A 23,013-nucleotide genomic window follows, 5' to 3' on the forward strand; every position below is an offset into this window, starting at 1 on the left:
GACAGCAGTTCGAGACCCGAGTGCCACGTGACGGAGTGAGCTCCCGTCTTCAGTCCCAGCTCCTGCCAACCTAGCAGTTCGAAAGCAAGAAATTGCAAGTAGATAAATAGGTACCGCCTCGGCGGGAAAGGTAACAGCGTTCCGTGCACCTCGGTGTTCAGTCATGCCGGCCACATGACCACGGAAGCGTCTTCGGACAGCGCTGGCTCTTCGGCTTAGAAACGGGGATGAGCACTGCAACCTAGAGTCGGACACGACTGGTTGGGGACACCTTTTTTTTAAACTAGTCATGATCCAACATAGACCCATATTATAACTTACTCCAGTTGGAAAAGTGAATTGAAGCAAAATGTGGTGAGTTAAGTCTTGCTCTGAGTTGGAGCATTTGCAAACAAGACCAGAATGAGAGGGTCAAATCTACAGCATTATCCTGTATTTATTACAACTCCTTGGGAAGGTGAAGGACAAGTGAAGCTGGGTGGGCACTTGGCATGCTTGCAGGGGCACTGGCCAAGTCCTTCCTCTTCACTCATCACTTGCCACACCAATTGGGACAATACGTGAAGGAGATGCCTGGCTGGGAGTGGAGGATATACACCGGGAAATAGAGTCTGGTGGAATCCCGATGGTGCTGGCTGAATGGCATCTGGTGGGACAGGAGATTTCACCTGGCCATGCCTAATGGCTCAGGAAATACACAAATTCAGAGCTCCTTGTCACTCCTCAGACTTTCAGATAATAAAAAACAAATGAATAAATGGGGCAAAATATTCAAACTTGATTAATTTACACCATTTGTGCAGATTCCAGAACTCAGATTTTTCTTGGCACAGGGTGCAGAATTTTAATTTCTGCACAACCTGTGCAATCGCTCTGTCTACATGGGAGGGCAGTGGTGGTTTCCCCCCTTCTGTAGCACATGAACGGCAGTGTTGTGGTGCTACATTTCCCCACTTTCCCTGAAAAGGGCAAGTACAAAGTCTAACCAAAGTCACCCGCTTGCATGTTTGTTTGTTTGTCTCTGCAGTTTTCAAGCAGGCACTTATCTGCTGGACACGCTCTTCACCTGCTTGGACACCCACCCAGCCAGTAGAAGGCCCAGACTAGCACGCGTCATGACACTGGCAGGTACGGAAACACGGCCACTGTCGCTGCTTAAGAAAAGAGAGCTTCGGCTATTGGGCGGTATAGCAATAAATAAATAAATAAATAAATAAATAAATACAAGCCCATAAGAAGAGCTCTTGCTCAATCAGACCAAAGATCCATATGCTCCAGCATTCCATTCCCACACTGGCCACCAACCAACCAGTCCCTTTCTCCCAGGAAGCCCAAAAACAGGACACTAAGGCCATAGATCTCCCCTGCTGTTTGCATATTGCCTCTGAACACAGAAGTTCCACATAGCTTTCCTAAGAGCTTTAAGCTAAAATAGGCTGGTGTTTTTGGTATTTTGGCCCTTTGCCTTTCAGGGTATAAAAGCCTTCCCAAGGGCATGCTGAGAGGGCACAAATGCAGATGGGCTGTGTGTGTGTGGGAGGGCGAATGGCAGTGCCGGCTGGGGGCTCCGATGTCAGTGGGGCAGTGAATCCGCTCCAGGTTTAACTCAGAACTCTAAAGGGGCTATCCAAGGTGCAATATCAGTGGGGCAATGAATCTTGGAGAGCTCCATTAGAGTTCTGACTGGTTCTGACTGAAACATGGAGCGTATACACTGCCCCACTGGCATTGGGGCCACCAGCCTACACTGAACTTTTGGATCTAAGGCAGGTACTTGGCCACTGAGCTATGGATGCTGCTAATGGACATGTGAAGCACAAATGTTGATGGCCTGTGTGTGTGTGTGTGTGTGTGTGTGAGAGAGAGAGGGGGGGGATGGCACTGGAGGCTGGTGGCTCTGATGTCAGTGGGGCGGCGAATCCGCTCTGGGTTTTAGTCAGAACTCTAAAGCAGCTGTCCAAGGTGCTTCACAGATCTCCTTTACACCTTGGATAACTCCTTTAGAGCTCTCACTGGTTCTGACTGAAACCCGGAGTGGATTCACTGCCCCACTGACATTGAAGCCACCAGCCTCCACTGGGGAATGGAAGGTAGCATCATGAAGCAGGGCATGGCTCCCTGGCTGGAACCCTGAACAGGAGCACTCCACACTGCAACATTGTGTTGCAGATCCCACATGTCATGGCTAATAGCTGTTAATAGATTTATTTTTTTCCGTAAATTTGTCTAATCCTCTTTTTAAGCCATCTAAGCTAGCGGCCATTACAACATCCTGGGGCAGGGAATCCCATACATTAGTTGTGCAATATGTGAAGCCAGCCTTCCTTTTCTGTCCTGAATCTCCTGCCCATTTCATTGGATGATGATGGCCACAGGTTCTACTGTGATGATGGTGGAGGTGGGGGAACCCCTTTGCCGCCTTTCTCCACACTATGAATGACTTTATAAACTTCTGCCATGTTCCCCTTTAATTCCCTTTTTTTCTAAACTAAACCCCCCACGCACTTTCACAGGGAAAATGTTCCAACCCCCTGATCATTTTGTTTGCCCTTTTCTGTAGCGCTTCAAGCTCTACAATATCCCTTTTGAGGTAGCGTTACCAGGAGTATACACAGTATTATGAATGTGGCCACGCTGTGGAGTCATAAACACAGAATCATAACATGAGTCACATCCTGTACTGAAAGGAAAGGCAACTTCCAAAAGGAGAAACAAGCAAAGTTAACCCAAAGGGAGCCCATGTGGACAGGATCCAATTCTACCTAAAAATGCCACATGAGCAGTGGATTCTGTCATTCTGTGCAAGTGCAAGAAAAAAAAGAGAAGTTAGAGAATTCCCCCGGTAGTGCTGCTGGCTGCCGCAGCCAAGAAGAAGGCAAAGGTGATGTGGAAATCACCCCGGTCCTAAGGACGCATGTGAAAGCTTCTGGCTGCATTGCCTAAACTCGGGTGCCAGGAGGGCTTGTGCAGAAAATGACCTCCCATGCTCTTGATATCTGCCTAGTAGCACACAACCAAGAACATGGCACCTTTTCTCCTGGGCACCATCCCCCTATGGTGAGTGCTAACTGTGCTCTGTGGAAATGGGGACCCATTTAAATAAGCAGATATCCCCAAGGACCAGCATATCTGGTCCTCTGCACCCTGCAGTCTATCTGCCATACCAGTGGTTTGACTGAGGGCCAGTTCGCATGATTGCAGGGTGGTTAATAAGCCACAGTGGCTAGCTAACCTCCCTGTGCATGCTGGCCGGATTTACATAATTACCCTCGCTGGCCTGGCTTGTTGGGATGTCCATACCTGGTGAGGGAGAGTAGGTGGGTGGGGCAGCTAACAAACCACCCAGCAACCCTTAAGTGGGCTATGAGTTTTCGGTGGTTTGTTAACCTTGTGGAGTTTGGTGGTCACCACAAGCCGTGCTGGCGAGGGTAATTATGTAAATCTGGCTGGGATGCGACCAGCACCCTCAGAGTGATTAACAAGCCACTGTGGCTTATTAACCACCCTGGAATTGTGTGAGCCAGGTCTGAGAGAACTCAGCCTCTGAAAACCAAGTCAAACTGGAGGCTTCCCTCACCATGAGGGACATTTGAGGGACACTCTCCTATCCCCCATCTGCTATGAGATGAGGAGGGGAGCAAAGGAAGCACTTGGAAGCACTCCCTAGAAAGGGACCACATGAAGGTTGCTATCTAACGGCCAAGGTCTTTGTCTTTCCTTCATTCTCTCCTGGATCAGAGGCCGCCACCACCAGGGTTAGCCATGGAGTGGCAGCAACCAGGCAGGAAGCATGGGGAGAGTCCCCCACATGGATTTATGGAACTTCCAGTTTCAGGAGCAGCATGCCAGCAAAACCAGTTGCTTGGGGGTGGGGGAGCAACAGCGGGAGAGCACTGTTGCCTTCATGTCCTGCTTGTGTGCTTCCATGAGCACTGGTTGGCCACAGTAGCAAGCCCTGATCCGGCATGACTCTTTGTGTGTTCTATCCACGTGAGTAAGGGTCCTTTGGGGAGGGGTGTCCTATGGCATTGTGTGAGAGGAATCTGAGAGGTGCTGTTCCCTAGTAAGGATAGAAGCATCTTTTGTTGATGGAGTTTTAACTTTCTGTGGTAATGACTTTTTTCTGCCTACAGCGTACAAAGAAAAAATGAAGGAGCTCCCCCTGGTGTCCCTCTTCTGCTCATGCTTCCTCTCAGACCCCTTAAACAAACCATCTTATAAATATGAAGGTAGGTGCACACCAAGCCATTAAGTCTCAGAGGTTTGTGGGTTCCGGGCTGCTGCTGGCTGAGTCCACTTTGCTGGGCTCCTGTCAGCAAGCATTTTCACGAATGATAGATAGCAGCACTTTTGAAATTTCTCCCTCTCCCAAGAACTCTGGGTTAGCTTCAACATAATATATTGTATATGATAAATACACTATAAATTTCATTGACATGCCATGCATTATGCGTTATTGTATTCTAGACAGCAACATGCAAAGACACCTACACCCTGCAGATGACACAAGAGGCCACATTGATTTTTCTTTTGTTCTATTTTAAGGGTTTCTTATAACCCACTTTGAACAAAAATATATTTTGTGTTTGTTTTACATTGTCGCTTAGGCTTATGCTACTCTGCAGCTAAGATGGTGCCAAGTGATTAATGCATCTAGACATCCACCTTCAGCCCTGGCCTTCAATTGATATCAGAATGTGACCCAGTTCCCATGTTAGGATCTAAATAAACCATGTGCCTGTAGTGATTCACGTTCAACAACAGCTGCTACAGGCATGCACGGCTTGACAGCTCTCTGCCATCTTGACTCGTTGCCCCATCTTGCTTCCAGCAAGGAGATAGCCATCGCTGGTCACTCACTCTCCAAACAGCATTTCTGTTTTCCTTGAGCAATCAGAGAGCAAGAAGGAAAGCCATGCTTCCTTTTTCTTTATGGTTTGGCTGTATTTTCTTGCAGTTGGGAGGAGGGAAGAGCAGGCTGCTGAGTTGCTAAACTGGAGGGGCTGTTTTTGATTCTGAACAGTTAAAACAAACAATGCTTTTCAACTCTGAGGTCAGGAAGCCCTTTCCATACCTACTTCTTTGCTGGTGTGCCCCTCTATGTCTGTGATGGAGCACGTCAGGGTTGCAGAGAATTCTTAGAGATGATGTTGGGCAACACCCAGTTATCACAGAACAGGACTCACATTGGTAGCAACCTGATCAGTGTTGGGTCCAACCTGGGGCCCAGATTATATCACCAGTGTCTGGAGAATGTTCAGCAACATAATCTGTTTCCCCAGAATTATTTCCAGTATGGACTGGGAGGTTCTGCCCACCCCCACTTTGATGGCTTCTTAGCATAATTACACCTTACACCTTCCCTCTCTCTTCCAGTAGACACTGTAGATCTGACCTGGTGCGTCATTTCTGACATGGAGGTCATCGAGCTCAACAAGCGCACCTCGGGCCAGTCCTTTGAGGTTATCCTTAAACCACCATCCTTTGATGGAATCCCTGAATTCAATGCCTCCTTGCCCCGACGGCGTGACCCCTCACTGGAGGAGATCCAGAAGAAACTAGAAGCGGCCGAGGAAAGACGCAAGGTGAGAAACAGTTCAGTACCTGGTTGGTAAATGTGGCAGACATTTCAAGGGAAACCTAGGAAGCTACCTTATGCTGAGTTAGACCATTGGTCCATCTAGCCCATTGTTGTCAACACTGATTGACAGCAGTGGCTCTCCTGGCTTTCAGGCAGGGTTCTTTCCCAGCCCTTCATGGAGATGATTGGGATTGAACCTGGGACCTTCTTCATGCAAAGCAGGTGCTCCACCACTGAGCTATGGCCCTTCTACTAATATCCTATAACAGCCTAATATCCTATATCTTATGACAGCCTTCCCCAACCTGCCCTCCAGATGTTTTGAACTACAACTCTACAGTCTGTTTCCTGCGTCCTAGCTGAGCAGAGCAGAGGAAGCTGCTCCAGCTGGTCTAGGGGCTATACAAGCAAGCAAGCTTCCAGAGAGTGAGCGAACAAGGAGAGCAAACAGGAGTTTGGCAGGGGAGGTCAAGGGGGAAGCCCCTAACCATTTTTTTTCTTTTCACACACTTCCATACCAGTGGGACTCTGTTGTTAACCTCCAGTAGGGATGGGGGAGAATTTCTCCCCGAAACTTCGGGGGGCCGAGTGCCAATGCATTCGGTCCTCCGAAGGTTGTTTGGGGAGAAATTCTCTGCCCCCCCGCCCCCTGCCCTCCCCCCGGGATGGGACTTACCTTTCACGAATGTCCCTCCCGGCGGCGGGTCCCGGCGGCGGTTTGGCAGGTCTTCGTCAAGGGCGGGGGCGGCAGCCGGTCTTTTGACTGGCTGCCGCCGCCGCCATTACAAGAAAAGTAAAAAAAAAAAAAACGCCCCTGTGATAGGCTACGTAACGATTAACGTAGCCTATCACGGCTAGATTTGCAAAGTCAGCCGTGATAGGCTACGTTAATCGTCACGTAGCCTATCACGGGTGACTTAAAAAAAAAAAAAGCGCGTACGGCTAATGGCGGCCCCCATAGGGAGCCGCCATTCACGTTCCTTATTTGGTCCCTGTAGTCTACGTAAAGATTTACGTAGACTACGGCGAAAATAAGGGCAACGCAAATAGCGTTATTTTCGCCGTAGTCTACGTAAATCTTTACGTAGACTACAGGGACCAAATAAGGAACGCGAATGGCGGCTCCCTATGGGGGCCGCCATTTGCGTACGCGCTTTTTTTTTTTTTCCCCAAAGTCACCCGTGATAGGCTACGTGACGATTAACGTAGCCTATCATGGCTGACTTTGCATTAATCGTTACGTAGCCTATCACAGGGGCGTTTTTTTTTTTTCTTTTGAAGTTCGCGGCCAGGGAGACGGGGCGCTTCTCCCCGGCCTGAATTTCGGCCGGGCGAGGCGGGAAGCCTCCCCCCCGGCCTGAATTTCGGCCAGGCGAGGCGGGAAGCCTCCCCCCCCGGCCTGAACTTCGGGGGGAGCAGCGAAGCGCCTCCCCCCCACCGCGAAGCAAGCTGCGAGACCAGGTAAGTGACTTTCGTACATCCCTAACCTCCAGTGAATAGACGACAAAGCACAGGCTATTCCAGTACAATCAGAAAGCTAGAAACAAAAAAGGAATAGAGACTATGGAAGGACAAGACTCTCCAGTGGTGGTGACTTGCAAGGTGTGTGCAATGTTTGTTTTCTTGCCTGAGATCAACACGGCCTAAATGTGCAACAAGTGCAAGTTGATCACCCCCCAGGGAATAAGAGAACATGAAGAGTTCTTGGACAGAACGGTGGAACTACAGCAGCAAAGTGAAGAACAGATGCTAGAAGAGCAACAGCAAGCTGAGGCAGAAGAGGAAAATGCTGAGGCGAGGAAAAATGAAGTAGAGGATACTCCTTGGAAAAGGGTGACAGTTAGGAGCAGAAGAACTGGAAGCCACTCTGCAGCAGTGGAAGCAGTGGAACTATGAAGCGGTTTCAGGTACTTGAGGATGAGACTGGAGGACAGCCCGCAGAGGAAGCATTACAGGGGACCCCACATGAGAGTGATCAAGAGGCTCAATGTCAAGCAGAGGCAATGAAACCAAGGCCTACAGCAACAAGAAGAGAAGAGTAGTAGTTGTGGAAGACTCCTTGCTGCATGGGATTAGAATCATAGAATCACAGAAATGTAGGGTTGGAAGGGGCCTACAAGGCCATTGAGTCCAATCCCCTGCTCAATGCAGGAATCCAGGTCAGAGCATCCCTGACAGATGACTGTCCAGCCTTGTCTTGAATGCCTCCAGTGTGGGAGAGCCCACCACCTCCCTAGGTCATTGGTTCCATTGTCGTATTGCATTAACAGTCAGGAAGTTTTTCCTGATGTTCAGCCGGAATCTGGCTTCCTGTCACTTGAGCCCATTCTTCCGTGTCTTGCACTCTGGGATGATTGAGAAGAGATCCTGGCCTTCCTCTCTGTGACAACCTTTCAAGTACTTGAAGAACGCTATCATATCTCCCCTGAGACTTCTCTTCTCAAGGCTAAACATGCCCATGGATTGAAACCCAAGTATGTCACGAAGACCCATGGACTCGCCAGGTATGCAGTCTCCCAGGAGGACGGATTAGAGATGTGTCTGAAGGGTTGCCTGCACTCATAAAGCCCACTGACAGGTATTCCTTTCTTCTCATCCATGTGGGAACAAATGATACCGCCAAGCGGAGCTATGAAGACATCACATCAGACTTTGAAGCCTTGGGAAGGAAACTCAGGAACTTTGGGGCCCAGTTAGTTTTGAAGAACTTTTATCAGCATGAAGAACTTTTAACAGGAGGGCTTTAAACTGAATCCTATGGGGAAGGGAGACGTAAACTTGGGGGTAACAATGGATGAAGGCTCGTGCACCACAACGGAGTGAACATCTCTAATAGCACCCAATAATAGTCTTCACAAACATGTAGGAAGAAAGCCAGACCATGAAGCGCATCGTCTTTGATGTCTATATACTAATGCCCAGAGTATGGGAAATAAACAGAATGAACTTGAACTCTTAATACAGGAGGGAAATTATGACTTGATAGGTGTAACTGAGACTTGGTGGGATGACTCTCATGACTGGAATACAGCAATTGAGGGATATAACTTGTTCAAAAAGAACAGACAGAACAGAAAGGGAGGTGGAGTTGCACTATATGTGAAAAATACATTATCTCTGCACAGAAATATAGGAGGATGAGCTTGGTAGCCCCATCGAGAGCAACTGGGTTAAAATAAATGGAGCAAAGAATAAAAGGAACCTGGTAGTTGGAGTCTTACTACTGGCCACCCAATCAAGGAGAAGATGAGGATGATACTTTTGAAAAGCAAATGGCCAATGTTTCAAGGAAGTAAGATGTAGTAGTAATAGAGGACTTCAATTTCCCCTATTTATAGGGATATTTATTGGGAGATAAATTCTGCAAAACATGGCCCCTCCAAGAAATTCCTGACTTGTGTGGCGGATAACTTCCTCCTACAGAAAGTGGATGAAGGAACTAGGGGATCGGCTATCCTTGACTTGATCCTAACCAACAGAGATGACTCAGTGGATAAAGTAGCAGTTACGGGAACTCTGGGGGAAAGTGACCATGTTATACTTGAGTTCTTGGTTCTAAAGGAAGCAGAAGCCAAGTGTAGCCAAATGCGTACCCTGGATTTTAGGAAAGCCAATTTTAATAAACTCAGAACAATGATCAGTAAGGACCCCTGGCAAGCGACTAAAGAGAAAAGGAGTCCAAGATGAGTGAGAGTTTTTAAAAAAGGAAATTCTCAAGGCACAATTACAAACAATTCCAACTTGAAAAAAAGGTGGCAGACAACAGAAGAAGCCAATGTGGCTTCACAAAAAGCTTAGAGAAGACCTGAAAACAAAAAAGGACACATATAGGAAGTGGAAGGAAGGCCAAGCTACCAAGGAGGAGTACAGGCAGGTAGCACAGAATTGCAGGGATGGCGTCAGGAAGGCTAAAGCTGACAATGAGCTGAGGTTAGCGAGGGATGCTAAAAGCCACAAAAAGGCTTTCTTCAGATACATGCATAGTAAAAGACAGAGGAAAGAAATGGTGGTTCAACTATTAAATAAGGATGGCAAAATGATAACTGATGACATAGAAAAGGCAGACGTGTTCAATTCCTACTTTGGCTCAGTTTTCTCCTGAAAGAGAGTCTATGACCCCCTATGACTGTGGGAATGCTGTGGACATATTATACCTTGACTTCAGCAAGGCTTTCAACAAAGTGCCCCGTGACATCCTGGTTAGCAAACTAGCTCGAAGTGGGCTACATGAAACAGTTATCAGGTGGATCCACAGTGGCTACAGAATCGGACTCAAAGAGTGCTTATCAATGGGATCTTCTCAAACTGGGGAGAGGTAACGAGTGGGGTACCGCAGGGCTCAGTCCTGGGCCCAGTGCTCTTCAACGTTTTTATTAATGACTGGGAGGAGGAGGTGCAGGGAATGCTGATCAAATTTGCAGATGACACCAGATTGCGCGGGATAGCTAATACTTTGGAAGACAGAAACAAAATTCAAAGTGACCTTGATAGGCTGGAGTGCTGGGCTGAAAAAAACAGAATGAAATTTAATATGGATAAATGCCGAGTTCTGCACCTAGGAAAAAGAAACCAAATGCACAGTTACAAGATGGGGGATACTTGGCTCAACAACACTACAGGAGGGAAGGATCTTGGAATTGTGGTAGATCACAAGCTGAATATGAGCCAACAATGGGATGTGGGTGCAAAAAAGGCAAATGCTCTTTTGGGCTGCATTAATAGAAGCATAGCTTCCAAATCCTGAGAAGTACTGGTTCCCCTTGACTCCGCACTGAGTAGGCCTCATCTGGAGTACTGTGTCCCGTTCTGGGTGCCACATTTTAAGAAGGATGCAGACAAACTGGAGAAGGTTCAGAGGAGGGCAACAAAGAGGATCAGGGGACTGGAAACAAAGCCCCATGAAGAGAGACTGAAAGAACTGGGCATGTTTAGCCTTGAGAAGAAAGACTGAGGGGAGATATGATAGCACTCTTCAAGTACTTGAAAGGTTGTCACAGAGGGGAAGGCCAGGATCTCTTCCTGATCATCCCAGAGTGCAGGACACGGAAGAATGGGCTCAAGTGACAGGAAGCCAGATCCGGCTGAACATCAGGAAAAACTTCCTGACTGTTAATGCAATATGACAATGGAACCAATGACCTAGGGAGGCGGTGGGCTCTCCCACATTGGAGGCGTTCAAGACGAGACTGGACAGCCACCTGTCAGGGATGCTCTGACCTGGATTCCTGCATTGAGCAGGGGTTGGCCTCAATGGCCTTATAGGCCCCTTCTAACCCTACTATTCTATGATTCCCAGTATTATTCGCTATGGTGGCTGGGGTGGCTGGGAGTGAAGCCAACACCTCTAGAAGGCTATCCTATGCTGTCATTACATTGGTGCTGCTGTATGTCCACTTTAAGACTCAGGCCCATAGACACAAGGATGGCGAGACTGAGGGGGCAGGTGCCTTCCCTGAACTTTAACTCAGTATAAAGCAGCTTCCTGTGCTCCTGTGTCTCTGTGTTATATGTCAGATATTGGTGGAGTTTATTCTCCTACAAGGGGCAGTGGGTATCTAACAGCATTTCAAGCATTTCCAAGGCAAGAAGAGACCCTGTGCTCACCCGTGGAAGTTCCCATAATGGGGAAATTTGTGTGGCTTGCCAGCATGTGAATTATTGATCAGCCATTAGGAGGCCTCTCTCATTCATCATTGTCCCCACCTTACCTTGACAGACAGTTATGAATGGACCATACAGCTACAATAGCTGGATGTGGAGGATGAATGAATTCCTTTCCCTGCTCAGTTTCCCTTCAGTCAGAGTAACCAGATCCAGTGTTAACCCCTATGCTGTTCACCTGGGATCATTGCAAAGATAACATGGATAGATGTATTTATTTAAAAGATTTATAGACTGCCTTTTAGGGAAAAGCTTCCCAAGGCAGTCTACAAAATTTAAAGTCACAAAACACAATCACACCATGATAAAAAATAATAATAAAACAATAATGAAATCAATATTAACAATTAAAACCAGATAACACCATATACACAATGGCACCTAATAAAGTCCTTACTCTGTTAAAGGCCAAGGTAAATAGATAAGTCATTCGGAGCCGCTTGAAGGCCTATAATGGTGGGGTCCAGCAGACATCAAGTGGAATAGAGTTCCACAAAGAGGGGGGCAATACTCTGTCCCTCGGGCCCACCAGGCTAATTGCTTTGGCAGATGGGCACACAAGCAGGGCCCTCGATGTTGATCTTGGAGTGTGGGCAGGGTGGTATGGGTGAAGACAGTCCTTCAAGTGTGAACTGATCACTTTAGCAAGCCTTAGAAAGACTGTCACTACAGATCAAATCTCATTGCCACCGCAGTATAGATTGGATGAGGGGATCTAGTGAATCCAAGTTGGCGGCATGCAGGGCTGGAATTTGGTGGACTGGTTTTTTTCAGTGCTGTTAAGAGGGCGGCCTGGGATTCTGCATCGGATTCCTTCCTTGCCAATAACCAATCTATATATTTCTCATCTCATTTTGTGGGTTTAGTACCAGGAAGCAGAGCTCCTGAAGCACCTGGCCGGAAAACGAGAGCATGAACGGGAGGTCATCCAGAAAGCCATTGAGGAGAACAACAATTTCATCAAGATGGCCAAGGAGAGACTGATGCAGAAAATGGAGTCCAACAAGGAGAACCGAGAGGCACATTTAGCCGCTATGCTGGAACGTCTGCAGGAGAAGGTGGGGGGTCAACTGAAGTGAGATGGGAGAGGTGGGTTGAGCTAAACCAAAGAGATGTATTGTAGGCAACAGCGGATGGAAGGAGAATAAGGAGAACACCCCCTTTTCAGTGGTAGTGTCTTCATAGCACTGTAAGGCACAGCCAAGATCAGATTTCAGCTGTGTGGCAACATGGGTGGGAGCCATAATAGTTAAGCAGGCTTGAAATGGGTTTAATTTGTAGAGTGGAGATGCCATTAAAGCTTATGGGGTGCCTCCTCATAAGGACATAAGAAGAGCCCCAAGGCTGGATCAGGCTGAAGGCCCATCTAGTCCAGCATCTGGCTTCCCTCAGTGGCCAACCAGATGCCCCAGATGGGAAGCCCCCAAGCAGGACAGGTGTTGGGCGATAGCCCTCTCTTGCCATTGCTTCCTGACAAGTGGCATGCTCCCTCTGACCCTGGGGCTAGTATACAGCCATCATGACTAATAGCCATTGATAATACTATTGTCCTTGAATCTATCTCACCCCCTTTTGAAGCCATCTAAACAAGTGACCATCACCACATCTTGTGGTATCTTCCTTCACAGGATAAACATGCTGAGGAGGTCCGGAAGAACAAGGAGCTAAAGGAAGAGGCCTCGAGGTAAAGAGGCCCCACGGCACATAACAGTTCGGACTGACAGCTCCAAGGAAAGATGGTGGCAGGCGGCAGTCCTGGTGACAGCTGCCTCAGAGGAAAGTGTTGACTGACGAATTGGGATTGTCCTCTGCTTTCGTTGTTTGTGAATGTAAAGAATTGACTGGTGAAGCCATCGCGTGTGTTTCAGGGAGGGAGGGGGACATAAGGGGAAGAGAAAGCTGGGAGGAAGGAGTGTGCACATTTGGGGGAGGGAAGGGGGTGGGGGTGGATGACTAGGCACACCCCAAATGATGGGACGTTCTGGCCCAGGTTCTGATATTTTTCCACGCTGGTCATGTTCAGTATGGAACTCAGCTAACTGAGGGGTGATAGGAATGGCAGGTTATGCGGGGAAGGTGTCATGGAAGGGTTGGGGGTGGGATGGGGGCAAAGAGGAAAGATACATAAACTAAATGTGGTGATGGGCCAGGAGCAAGCAGAGGAAGTAAAAGTCACCTCTGGGGTAAGTGTTGTCTTGTGTGTTTTGCCATTAATGTTGGTCACCAGTGTGGAAAAAAAAAAAGAAATCCTCATTTTTGTGTTTCCTTCGTAACTCTTCATCTCGTCTCTTAACTCCAAGGTATTACAAATCTGCTGTTGCTTAACAAGGTGGCTGTGGTGGCGGTTTTCAACCCACAGACCTCTGTTTTAAAAATAATAATAAATAACTTTTGCCAGAGACTCACCATTGTCAAGTATGAACATAATTCACCCTCACCTTCCTGTCTCTTGAAATCAGAGCCAATACGGTAAGCCCTGTAATGCTATATGGATCCAAGACTTTCTCATGAGGTTACGGGTCAAATTAGGAACGCCTGAGGTGGACAACTTAATGTAGAACTCTTTGTGAACCTAATAAAAACCTAGCCATCTGGGTTTGGATGAGTCACCCCTCAGAGAGAAGCTATGTCACCTTGAGGTGAAACCAAGACAAAAAATGATTAAAAAAAAAAATCTCGGAGAGGGCAGTTTATAGGCACATGTGACTTTAGAGTAGAAAAGCAGCAGCTTAGGTGGAATTTAAGGCTGATCGGAATGGGGCGGGGGGGGTCATTCTTAAGTAGATCCTCGTAAATTGCGTTTCCTTGCATAAATTCAGATGGCTGCAATTTCTCTGGTTAGAATTGCCTACCCCACCCCTAACGTTCCCAATTAAGAAAGAAGGAAAAAGAACTCCATAGGTAATGTATTAGATTTGGCAAGATAATATTTAGCCTTTTTATTTCTTTAAAATTTGTCACCAAGACCAGGTCAAACGAGACATCCCCCGCAAATGCATTTTTAAAAATCCTTTGTGATTAGCTGCTTAGATTGTTGAAAAAGTGGCTTTGAGAGGGGATAATCTAGAGCAGAGATGGGGGTGGGGGGTTAACCCTTTCAGTGACCATTTCCTGCTTAGGAACACAGGAAGCCGCCTTATACTGAGTCAGACCCTGGGTCCATCTAGCTCAGTACTGTTGACACTGATTGGCAGTAGATTTCCAGGTTTTTAGGCAGAGTTCATTCCTAGCTGTACTTGGAGATGCTGGGAATGGAACTTGCGACCTTCTGCATGCAAAGTAGACGTTCTGTCACTGAGCTATGGTCCCTCCCACAAAGTATTCCTGCTCCATCTCCACGCCCCCGGCCCATGGGGTTCCAGATGTCTGTCTACCAGCATGTGGAGGATGTTGGGGTGCAACCTTCAGAGTGTGTGCAGCCATCCCATCATTTTCTGAAACATTGCTAGGAATACTGACACAGACCTCTTGGATTGTAGGCTGCTTGACTGCCACCCCAAGTGGTTGTCTGAGTCATCATTTTCACCCTTGAGCTACCCCTGGTCTCGCAGGTCCCAACGTGTGCAGGCCAGTGGAGGCTGTGGCTGGTGTCCTGTTTTGAGGGCTGGGCCATGATCTGCATGTGGCGCCTGGCTTCCCCTGGATCCCACAAGGGATGCTGAGGTGCGCTCCTCAGATCCTGTGGCACAGCTGTGTGGCAACATTTCACGGGCTTGCTCTGGCTCAGCCTTGGCACATGTAAAGTAATAGTATGGAAAAGAGTGTGCAGGGTGCATTTCCTCATCACTAATGTAATGATTCAACACTAACAAGAGGTACCTCAGAATTACGAGGATTTTTAAAAATGCCAAATAACAGGTAATGCAAATTTAAGGCAGTATAAGAATATGCAAGCTTTTGAGTGCCTCAAATGTCTTCACCAGCCAGAATCAGAGTCAGTTTATCACTGTAGATAGTGTATATCTGCTAAAAATATATACCATGCAAAGGGACCCTCAGCTTGGTTTGATTAAAAGATAGAATCTTTGGGCCTCTCAAATAAAGATAATCTCAACAGGAAACAGAAGTAAGGATAAAGAAAACAAGCAGAGCTGGAACAAAGTGAATCAGGGGTGGGCAGGGGGAAGGCAGGGAGCCTTTTGGCTACTCTCGCTAGATCTGGTAAGCACAAAGGACATTGAGGAGTATTTCAGCCACTCCTTTATGGGGGGTTTCTATTGTCCTGTTGTAAATTTCTATCCTGTGCCATATTGATTGCAACCCCCACTGGACCCTTTGGCTCCCTGACATCCGGAGGAGGCATTTAGGCTATTGATTAAACAAAGAGGGGCAGAGTGGAAATGGCATCTCCCGGGAGTGTTATGATGAGGGTCATCCATCAGAAATCGGCTCCTTCTTGACATGAAAATGCTGAATGAGAGCAGCAAAGAAGAGGGAGGAGGGAAGGGAAGGAACCTTTGTAGCTGGTTGTGGCAAGAAGCTGTCCTCTATTTTTTTGTACATAATGGATGTAAATAAAATTGCCGGCATACCTTTTCTTTCTGATAATTCTGGTGAAGGGTATATTTTCTGGGTATGATGATCCCTGACATATAAGGCAGTGTGTGTAGGAGAGAAAGAGAGAGAGAAAGAGAGTGAGTGTATGTGTTCATGCTTGTGTGTATCGATGAAAATTGCCCCAGCTAAAGTAGGGGGGCTGGTATTTAAATTCTGGCTTGAGGCATATTGTTGATTTTATTATTTCTTTAAAACATTCATATCCCACTTTTCAGCACATGAGAGCTGCCCAAAGCAGCTTATATCTGCAGTTATAAACACAAACACAGTCATTTGAAAGCAAATCATAAACAACACAGGAGATAAATTAATCCCAAAAAAGTGAAGAAGAGCAAAAGACAAATATGCATCGGAACCAACAAAAAGGTACAACACATCGTTGTGCATGAGACTTAAAAGTAGCTCTTGCTTCAGCTGAACTTGTCATGTGAATGAACAGCCATTGGCTAGAATGTGCATTTGCACAGCAGATCCCTCTTTGCCACTCGCTTCTTCCACATGAAGAATGCCAAGATGGTCACATAAACAGCAAAAGAGAAGCTCAATGGTAATGTAAACCCCAGGTTTTGGAATGCCCTTAAATTCTGAAATATCCAAAGTCACTTCGTGCTGAGCGTGTGGAAGTGTAATCCCCCCACCCCTGCACCCATTCATCTGGGATTAGGAGAGCAGGTCTTAAAGAAGGTTTAAGTTCCAGCATCTGTTGCTTTTAGAAATTAAACACAATTGCCACAATCCTACAGAGAGTTCAGGGTGCTTAAACCCATTGAAACCATGCACTGGCCAGTGTAATTCTGCACTGGATGGTTGCTTTGCCCTGTGAGACACTAAGGGGTGTTACATATATGACCATTGTTGGTTCATTGGTTTCTATCTGTATGGAGGTTAAATTGTGCATGTCTGATACAGAACTTCAGAACATATCAGTTCTAGAAAATTCAGAGTCTAGTAGGGATGAGTGAAAACTAATTCTCACTCCTGTGAACATTTTCAACCATTTTGAAAATTATCCTTTTATCAAGAATCCCAGGCAGAAATGTTTTTGTTTGTTTAAATTTGCCTTAATTTCCCCTCACTCTCAATTACCCTCACTTGCATTCAGCAATGTCATCATGCAGCCAGATCTGATTGACTGCACAGTGTCATAAAGCTCCCCATTCACTGTGTGATCCTTGATTGGGTGGAATCACCCATGTGATTAATCCAGGAAGGAGAAAGCAGCAACAGCAAGCAAAGGGAGACAACAATGCTGAAAAGATTTTCATTATTTTTTAAAAGGTGAATACCCACACAATCTGCATTTTTTTTCCAGGAGAAATTTCCACACCATTAAAATCACTTTGCTAAAATGGAAAATGGAGAGGATTTGGTCCAGCCCTGGAGATCCATTCAAATATCCCACAGAGTAGGAACCAATTCATTCATTTGAATTGGCAAATCTCTTTATTTCCCTGATCCTAGCAAGTAACCCAGGAAGGATTAAAATGTCTTGTTAAAATGAAAACTGAAAATTGCAAAGGCATGACAGAGATGAGCTTCCACCATCCCACTACAACAACCCAGCGCTCCAAAGCCCACAGAGTCGTGCCACACTCCCCGAAGAGCTACAGATACTGGTGTTTGTCACTCAAGGACAATCTCTCTTTTATTTATTTATTTATTAATCGCCCATCTGACTGGTCACCCAGCCACTCTGGGCGATGTACAACCCACCATAAACAATTTAAAACAATAAAATTTTACCATAATTTTTTTTTAAAAAAAATACCCTAACCCACCCCAAATGCCTGCCTGAACAACCACGTTTTTAATGCACGACGGAAGCTCATTAAAGAGGGGGCATGACGGAGTTCCCTAGGGAGGGAGTTCCACAGAGTGGGGGCCACCACAGAGAAGGCCCTCTCCCTTGTCCCCACCAATCTAGCTGTCCTGGCTGATGGGACAGAGAGAAGGCCATCCGAGGCTGATCTTGTTAAGCAGCCTGTCTGGTGTTGCTGGAGGCGCTCCTTAAGATAGGCTGGGCCGGAACCATATAGGGTTTTAAAGGTCAAAACCAACACCTTGAATTTGGCCCGGAAAACAACTGGTAACCAGTGCAACTCCTTCAGCACTGGAGTGATGTGATCTCGCCGGCGGCTGCCTTTAATCAGGCGAGCCGCCGCGTTCTGTACCAGCTGCAGTTTCCGAACCGTCTTCAAGGGTAACCCCAAGTAGAGCGCATTACAGTAGTCTAAACGAGAGGAGACCAGGGCATGTACTACCGATGGGAGCAGATGGTCGGGAAGGTAGGGGCGCAGCCGCTGTATCAGATGGAGTTGATACAGCGCTGTCCGGCTCACAGCTGACACCTGAGCCTCCATGGACAGCTGGGAGTCCAAAATGACCCCCAGGCTGCGGACCTGGTCTTTCAAGGGTAGCTGTACCCCATTCAACACCAGGTCAACATCCCCCAGCTTCCTCTTGTCTCCCACCAAAAGTACCTCGGTCTTGTCAGGGTTGAGCTTCAGCTTATTCCTCCCCATCCAGCCACTCACCGTCTCCAGACATTTGGACAGGGATTCTACGGCCAACCTTGGTGAAGATTTGAATGAGAGGTAGAGCTGAGTGTCATCCGCATATTGATGACACTGCACCCCAAACCTCCTGATGATAGCCCCCAGTGGCTTCACATAGATGTTAAATAGCATCGGGGAGAGGATGGAACCCTGTGGCACCCCACAAGTAAGTGGCCACGGGTCCGAAACCTCCTCTCCCAGTGCTACCCTCTGGTACCTGCCAGAGAGGAAGGACTGGAACCACCGCAATACAGTGTTTCCAATGCCCAACCCCTCCAGGCGGTCCAGGAGGATACCGTGGTCAATGGTATCAAAAGCCGCTGAGAGGTCGAGGAGAACAAGGAAGGAGCATTCACCCCTATCCAGAGCCCTCCTCATATCATCCACCAAGGCGACCAAGGCCGTTTCTGTCCCATGCCCAGGCCTGAAGCCCGACTGAAATGGGTCTAGATAATCAGTTTCTTCCAAGTGTGCCTTCAACTGCACCGCCACCACCCGCTCAATCACCTTGCCCAAAAATGGCAGATTTGAGACTGGGCGAAAGTTGTTCAGAACTTGAGGATCCAAGGAGGGCTTCTTTAAGAGCGGTCTTATCACTGCCTCCTTGAGGGCTGATGGCATCACTCCCTCCTCAAGGGAGGCGTTCACCACCGCCTTGATCCCCTCACCCAGCCTCTCTCTGCAGCTCATAATGAGCCAAGATGGGCAAGGATCAAGTAAGCAGGTGGTTGGCCTTACAGATGAAAGCACCTTGTCCACTTCATCAGGAGGAAGAAGCTGGAACCGATCCCACAAAACCGCTTTGCCACAGGCCGCCTCTTGCTCACTAACTGTATCCACAGTGTGCAGAGTAACACACCTAATCTGATCAATTTTATCTGCAAAGTGCCTTGCCAAAGCCTCACAGGAGGCCTTAGAATGCTCCAGTGGTTCCGGAGCCACAGGACCGACCAGGCTCCGGACCACTTGGAACAGCCTCCTGGGGCAGCACTCTGCAGACGCGATGGAGGCAGCATAATATTCCTTTTTTGCTGCCTTCACCGCCACGTGATAGGCTGAAGATATAGCTCTAGCCCGTGTCTGATCGTCTTTGGAGCGAGACTTCCGCCACCGGCGCTCTAGCCGTCTCACCTCCTGTTTCAGAGCTCGTAACCGCGGATTGAACCATGGTGCAGTCCGAGCCCTGTTCAGGGGGAGAGGGCGTTTCGGAGCCACCTGATCTAATGCCCCAGTGATTGCGGCATTCCAGCCACCCACCAGGGTCTCGACCGAGTGGCCGTTGGCATGCCCCAGAGAATCCCCAAGCGCGTTCAGGAATCCATTTGGATCCATAAGACGCCTGGGGCGGACCATTTTAATGGGTCCTCCACCCCTGCGGAGGGGTTGTGGAACCGAGAAGTCCAACATCACCAGATAATGATCTGACCATGACAAGGGGGTGGTGGATATACCCCCGACTTCCAGATCACTCCCCGCTTCTCCAGAAACAAACACAAGGTCTAGTGCATGACCGGCTACATGGGTGGGCCCAGTTAGAATATGGTGCAGCTCCCAGGAGGCCATGGTCTCCATGAAGTCCCGAGGTGCTCCTGTGAGGATGGCCTCCGAATGTACGTTGAAGTCCCCCAACACCAGTAAGTTAGGGGACTGTACACGCACATCAGAGACCACCTCAAGCACCTCGGCCAGGGAGTCAGTCGTGCAGCGGGGTGGACGGTACACAAGCAGAATCCCCAGACTGCCCTTCGGGCCCAACCTCCAGTACATGCACTCAACAACCTTGGTCTCCCGGAGAGGGGGTCTGGTGAAGACCAAGGACTCTCGGTAGATAACAGCCACTCCCCCTCCCCGATCCCCAGCCCTCGGCTGCTGTGCATACGAAAATCCAGCTGGACACATGGCTGCAAGGGTTGGAGCAGCAGCCTCGGCCAGCCAGGTCTCCGTAATACATGCCAGGTCTGCACCCTCATCCAGGATCATGTCATGGATGAGGGAGGTTTTCTGGGTAACAGACCTGGCATTGCAGAGCAGCAGACGAAGGCCAGAAGATGGGGTCACGCCTCCCCCAGCCATCCTTTGGCTCTGGACAGGCCCGGAGCAGGGGACAGATACTACACATCTCTCCCTCGTTCCCCTTAGCTGGCATGGCCTGCCCCTAGCGCTCCGCCAGCGCCTGCCGCCCAGCCTCGGTATGTTCTGGCCCCCAACACTCTCCCCACTGCCTCCATCAGGTGGACACATGCCCCCTCGCTCCCGCCTATCAGGCAGGCTACCCACCCCTAAAAACACAACAAAATCCCCCCCAACAAAATAAAACAAACAAACAAAACAATTAAAATCCCCTTAAAAATGCCAGGCAGGAGTCCACAGGGAAGGCCTGGTGGCGGTGGTAGCGGCGACGGCGGCGGCGGCAGCAGGCCCAGCGGCTGCAAGCACACCTCTTCCCCGGTGGTGGTGGTGGTGGTGGTGGTGGTGGCGGCTTCTCCTGCAGGCCCTGGCTCTCCCAGGCCACCTCAGCCAGCCAGCTTATGTAGCCCCTCCAGGGAGGGGCAGGTGGAGCAGCACAGCTGGCTAGGTACCTGGGGGCCTGGTCCTGCAGGGACTGGCGGTCTGCCAGGCAGAAGTCCACAAGGAAGGCCTGGTGGTGGTGGCAGCGGCGGGGGCAGCAGGCCCAGCGGCGGCAAGCACGCCTCTTCCCCGGTGGTGGTGGTGGTGGCTTCTCCTGCAGGCCCTGGCTCTCCCAGGCCACCTCAGCCAGCCAGCTCTCTCTTTCTATGTGCCACACAATGTGACTGACACCTGGGGATGCTGAGGGACACCACAACAGCCTTCCCCAACCTGGTGCCCTTCAGATGTGTGGGACTGCAACTCCCATTGTTCTCAAAATGATGGGAGTTTTCCAGCACATATGGAGGACACCAGGCTGGGGAAGGTGGCGTTATGCAGCCAGTCAGTGCAATGCACAGGGAACTGAATAACCTCAGATCAAACTTGATTGGCTAAAAAGGCATCCAAAGGCTGGTTCTGAGCAATGGCTTGTAGCTGAGTCCCTAGAGGGTGGGACTTCAGGGAGGTGAAGGGAGCGGAGTTTGAAGGAAATGCAGGAGGTGGCGGAGGAATGCAGTTAAATGAGCAAAGAGAGTGTTGCGTTTCTATAGATTTCAGGTTTACTGGGACGTTCCATTCCCTCCTTTATTTCAGCCGCCAATTTCACTGCCCCACCCCCCCGCAGAGGCTGGTGGCTCCGATGTCAGTGGGGAGGTGAATCCGCTCCAAGTTTCAGTCTGAACCAGTCCGAACTCTCAAGGAGCTCCCCAAGGTGCGAAGCTCCTTTAGAGTTTTGGCTGAGACTCGAAGTAGATTTACCGCCCTCCTGACATCGGAGCCACCAGCCTCCACTGCTCACTCCCCTCCGCTTGGTCTGAGTGCTGTTTAGAAGTGATCACTCCTTGGCTGATTTACAAGTACTACGGCCAGCTCCGCCTGAAGTGCGGAACCTCTTGCAACTGGGAAATATCTCCACAAGGTGATTTTTCTCCATGGCATTTACCAAGGGTCAGGATCCCATATACTAATAGCAAACTCAGTTCTCCAGGGGCTGGTTCTTATGTGGCCACAATGTCACCACCCACACAGGGGCTGTGTGGATCAGCAGGAGTATAACAAATCGTCAGAAAAGGCCCCTTAAAGAGAGCGCCTCAAAATAGTCCAGTGAGGACTGAGCGTGCTTAATGACGACAGAACACTGAACGAACTGGCGGGGGAAGACAATGGAGCATTTGGAACCCTGAACAGAAGCACTCCACATGGTGGCATTTTCTTGCAGTTCCTGCTTGCTTCTTTCTGACTTGAGACAAAAAACGGTAAGAGGAACACACAGCCCAAGATTCTGGTAAAACGTTGAGTCGCCATTGGCCATGCTTTGCTGTGGGTGCAGAGTGAGGTGTGGATAGATAGACAGACAGTGGAATATATATATGTACTCACACATGCACGTTTGCAGTGGAAGTTAGAGTAAAAAGCAGCTCTGTTTTAGACTGGAGGCACCAGTAAGGACGGCAAGGGTGCACGACTGTAGACGGTTTCCACGTCTGTGTTCTCTGAATGTTCCGCTTTCATGCATTATGGGCTACATTTTCATAGTGCCCTCAGATGGAATTATCCTTTTGAAGGGCAGCTATCTCGCCTTCCAGGATTCTAACGTCTTGGAGAGTGCCTCTGTGGATAGAAGAGGATTCTTCTCCATAGATTGTCACCCCCTACATCTAGAAAGCGACGAGAACAGCGAGGGGGAGGCAGATCTAGGGGACACATTGCCACTTCCCCTCCTCACATAGAGTTTAGACATGAGGAGAATGCTGAGGGCCTCTGTCTGTCTGTCTGTCTGTCCATCTATCTATGTTGTTGTTGTTGTTGTTGTTGTTCAGTCGTTAAGTCGTGTCCGACTCTTCATGACCCCATGGACCATAGCACGCCAGGCCTTCCTGTCCTCCACTCTCTCCCGCAACATGCTCAAGTTCATATTCATTGCATCGGTAATGCTATCTAGCCATCTCATCCTCTGCCATCCCCTTCTCCTTTTGCCTTCAATCTTTCCCAGCATCAGGGTCTTTTCCAGGGACTTTTCTCTTCGCATTAGGTGGCCAAAATATTTGAGCT

General features: G+C 48.6%; 1 protein-coding gene across 1 annotated transcript; it reads left to right on the forward strand.

Annotated features, from left to right (window-relative positions):
* Nucleotides 1-1,033: 1,033 nt before the first annotated feature.
* On the forward strand, nucleotides 1,034-13,646 carry STMN4 (stathmin 4). Its single transcript, XM_084833218.1, has 5 exons — nucleotides 1,034-1,128; nucleotides 4,134-4,229; nucleotides 5,380-5,585; nucleotides 12,109-12,300; nucleotides 12,871-13,646. The coding sequence occupies exons 1-5, from the start codon at nucleotides 1,116-1,118 to the stop codon at nucleotides 12,928-12,930; spliced, it is 567 nt and encodes a 188-aa protein (XP_084689344.1). The 5' UTR covers nucleotides 1,034-1,115; the 3' UTR covers nucleotides 12,931-13,646.
* The last annotated feature ends 9,367 nt before the right edge of the window (nucleotides 13,647-23,013 follow it).

This window comes from Heloderma suspectum, chromosome 1 (genome assembly GCF_057233095.1).
Source record: "Heloderma suspectum isolate Gila_16-S chromosome 1, 16-S_ref, whole genome shotgun sequence".
Taxonomy (NCBI): domain Eukaryota; kingdom Metazoa; phylum Chordata; class Lepidosauria; order Squamata; family Helodermatidae; genus Heloderma; species Heloderma suspectum.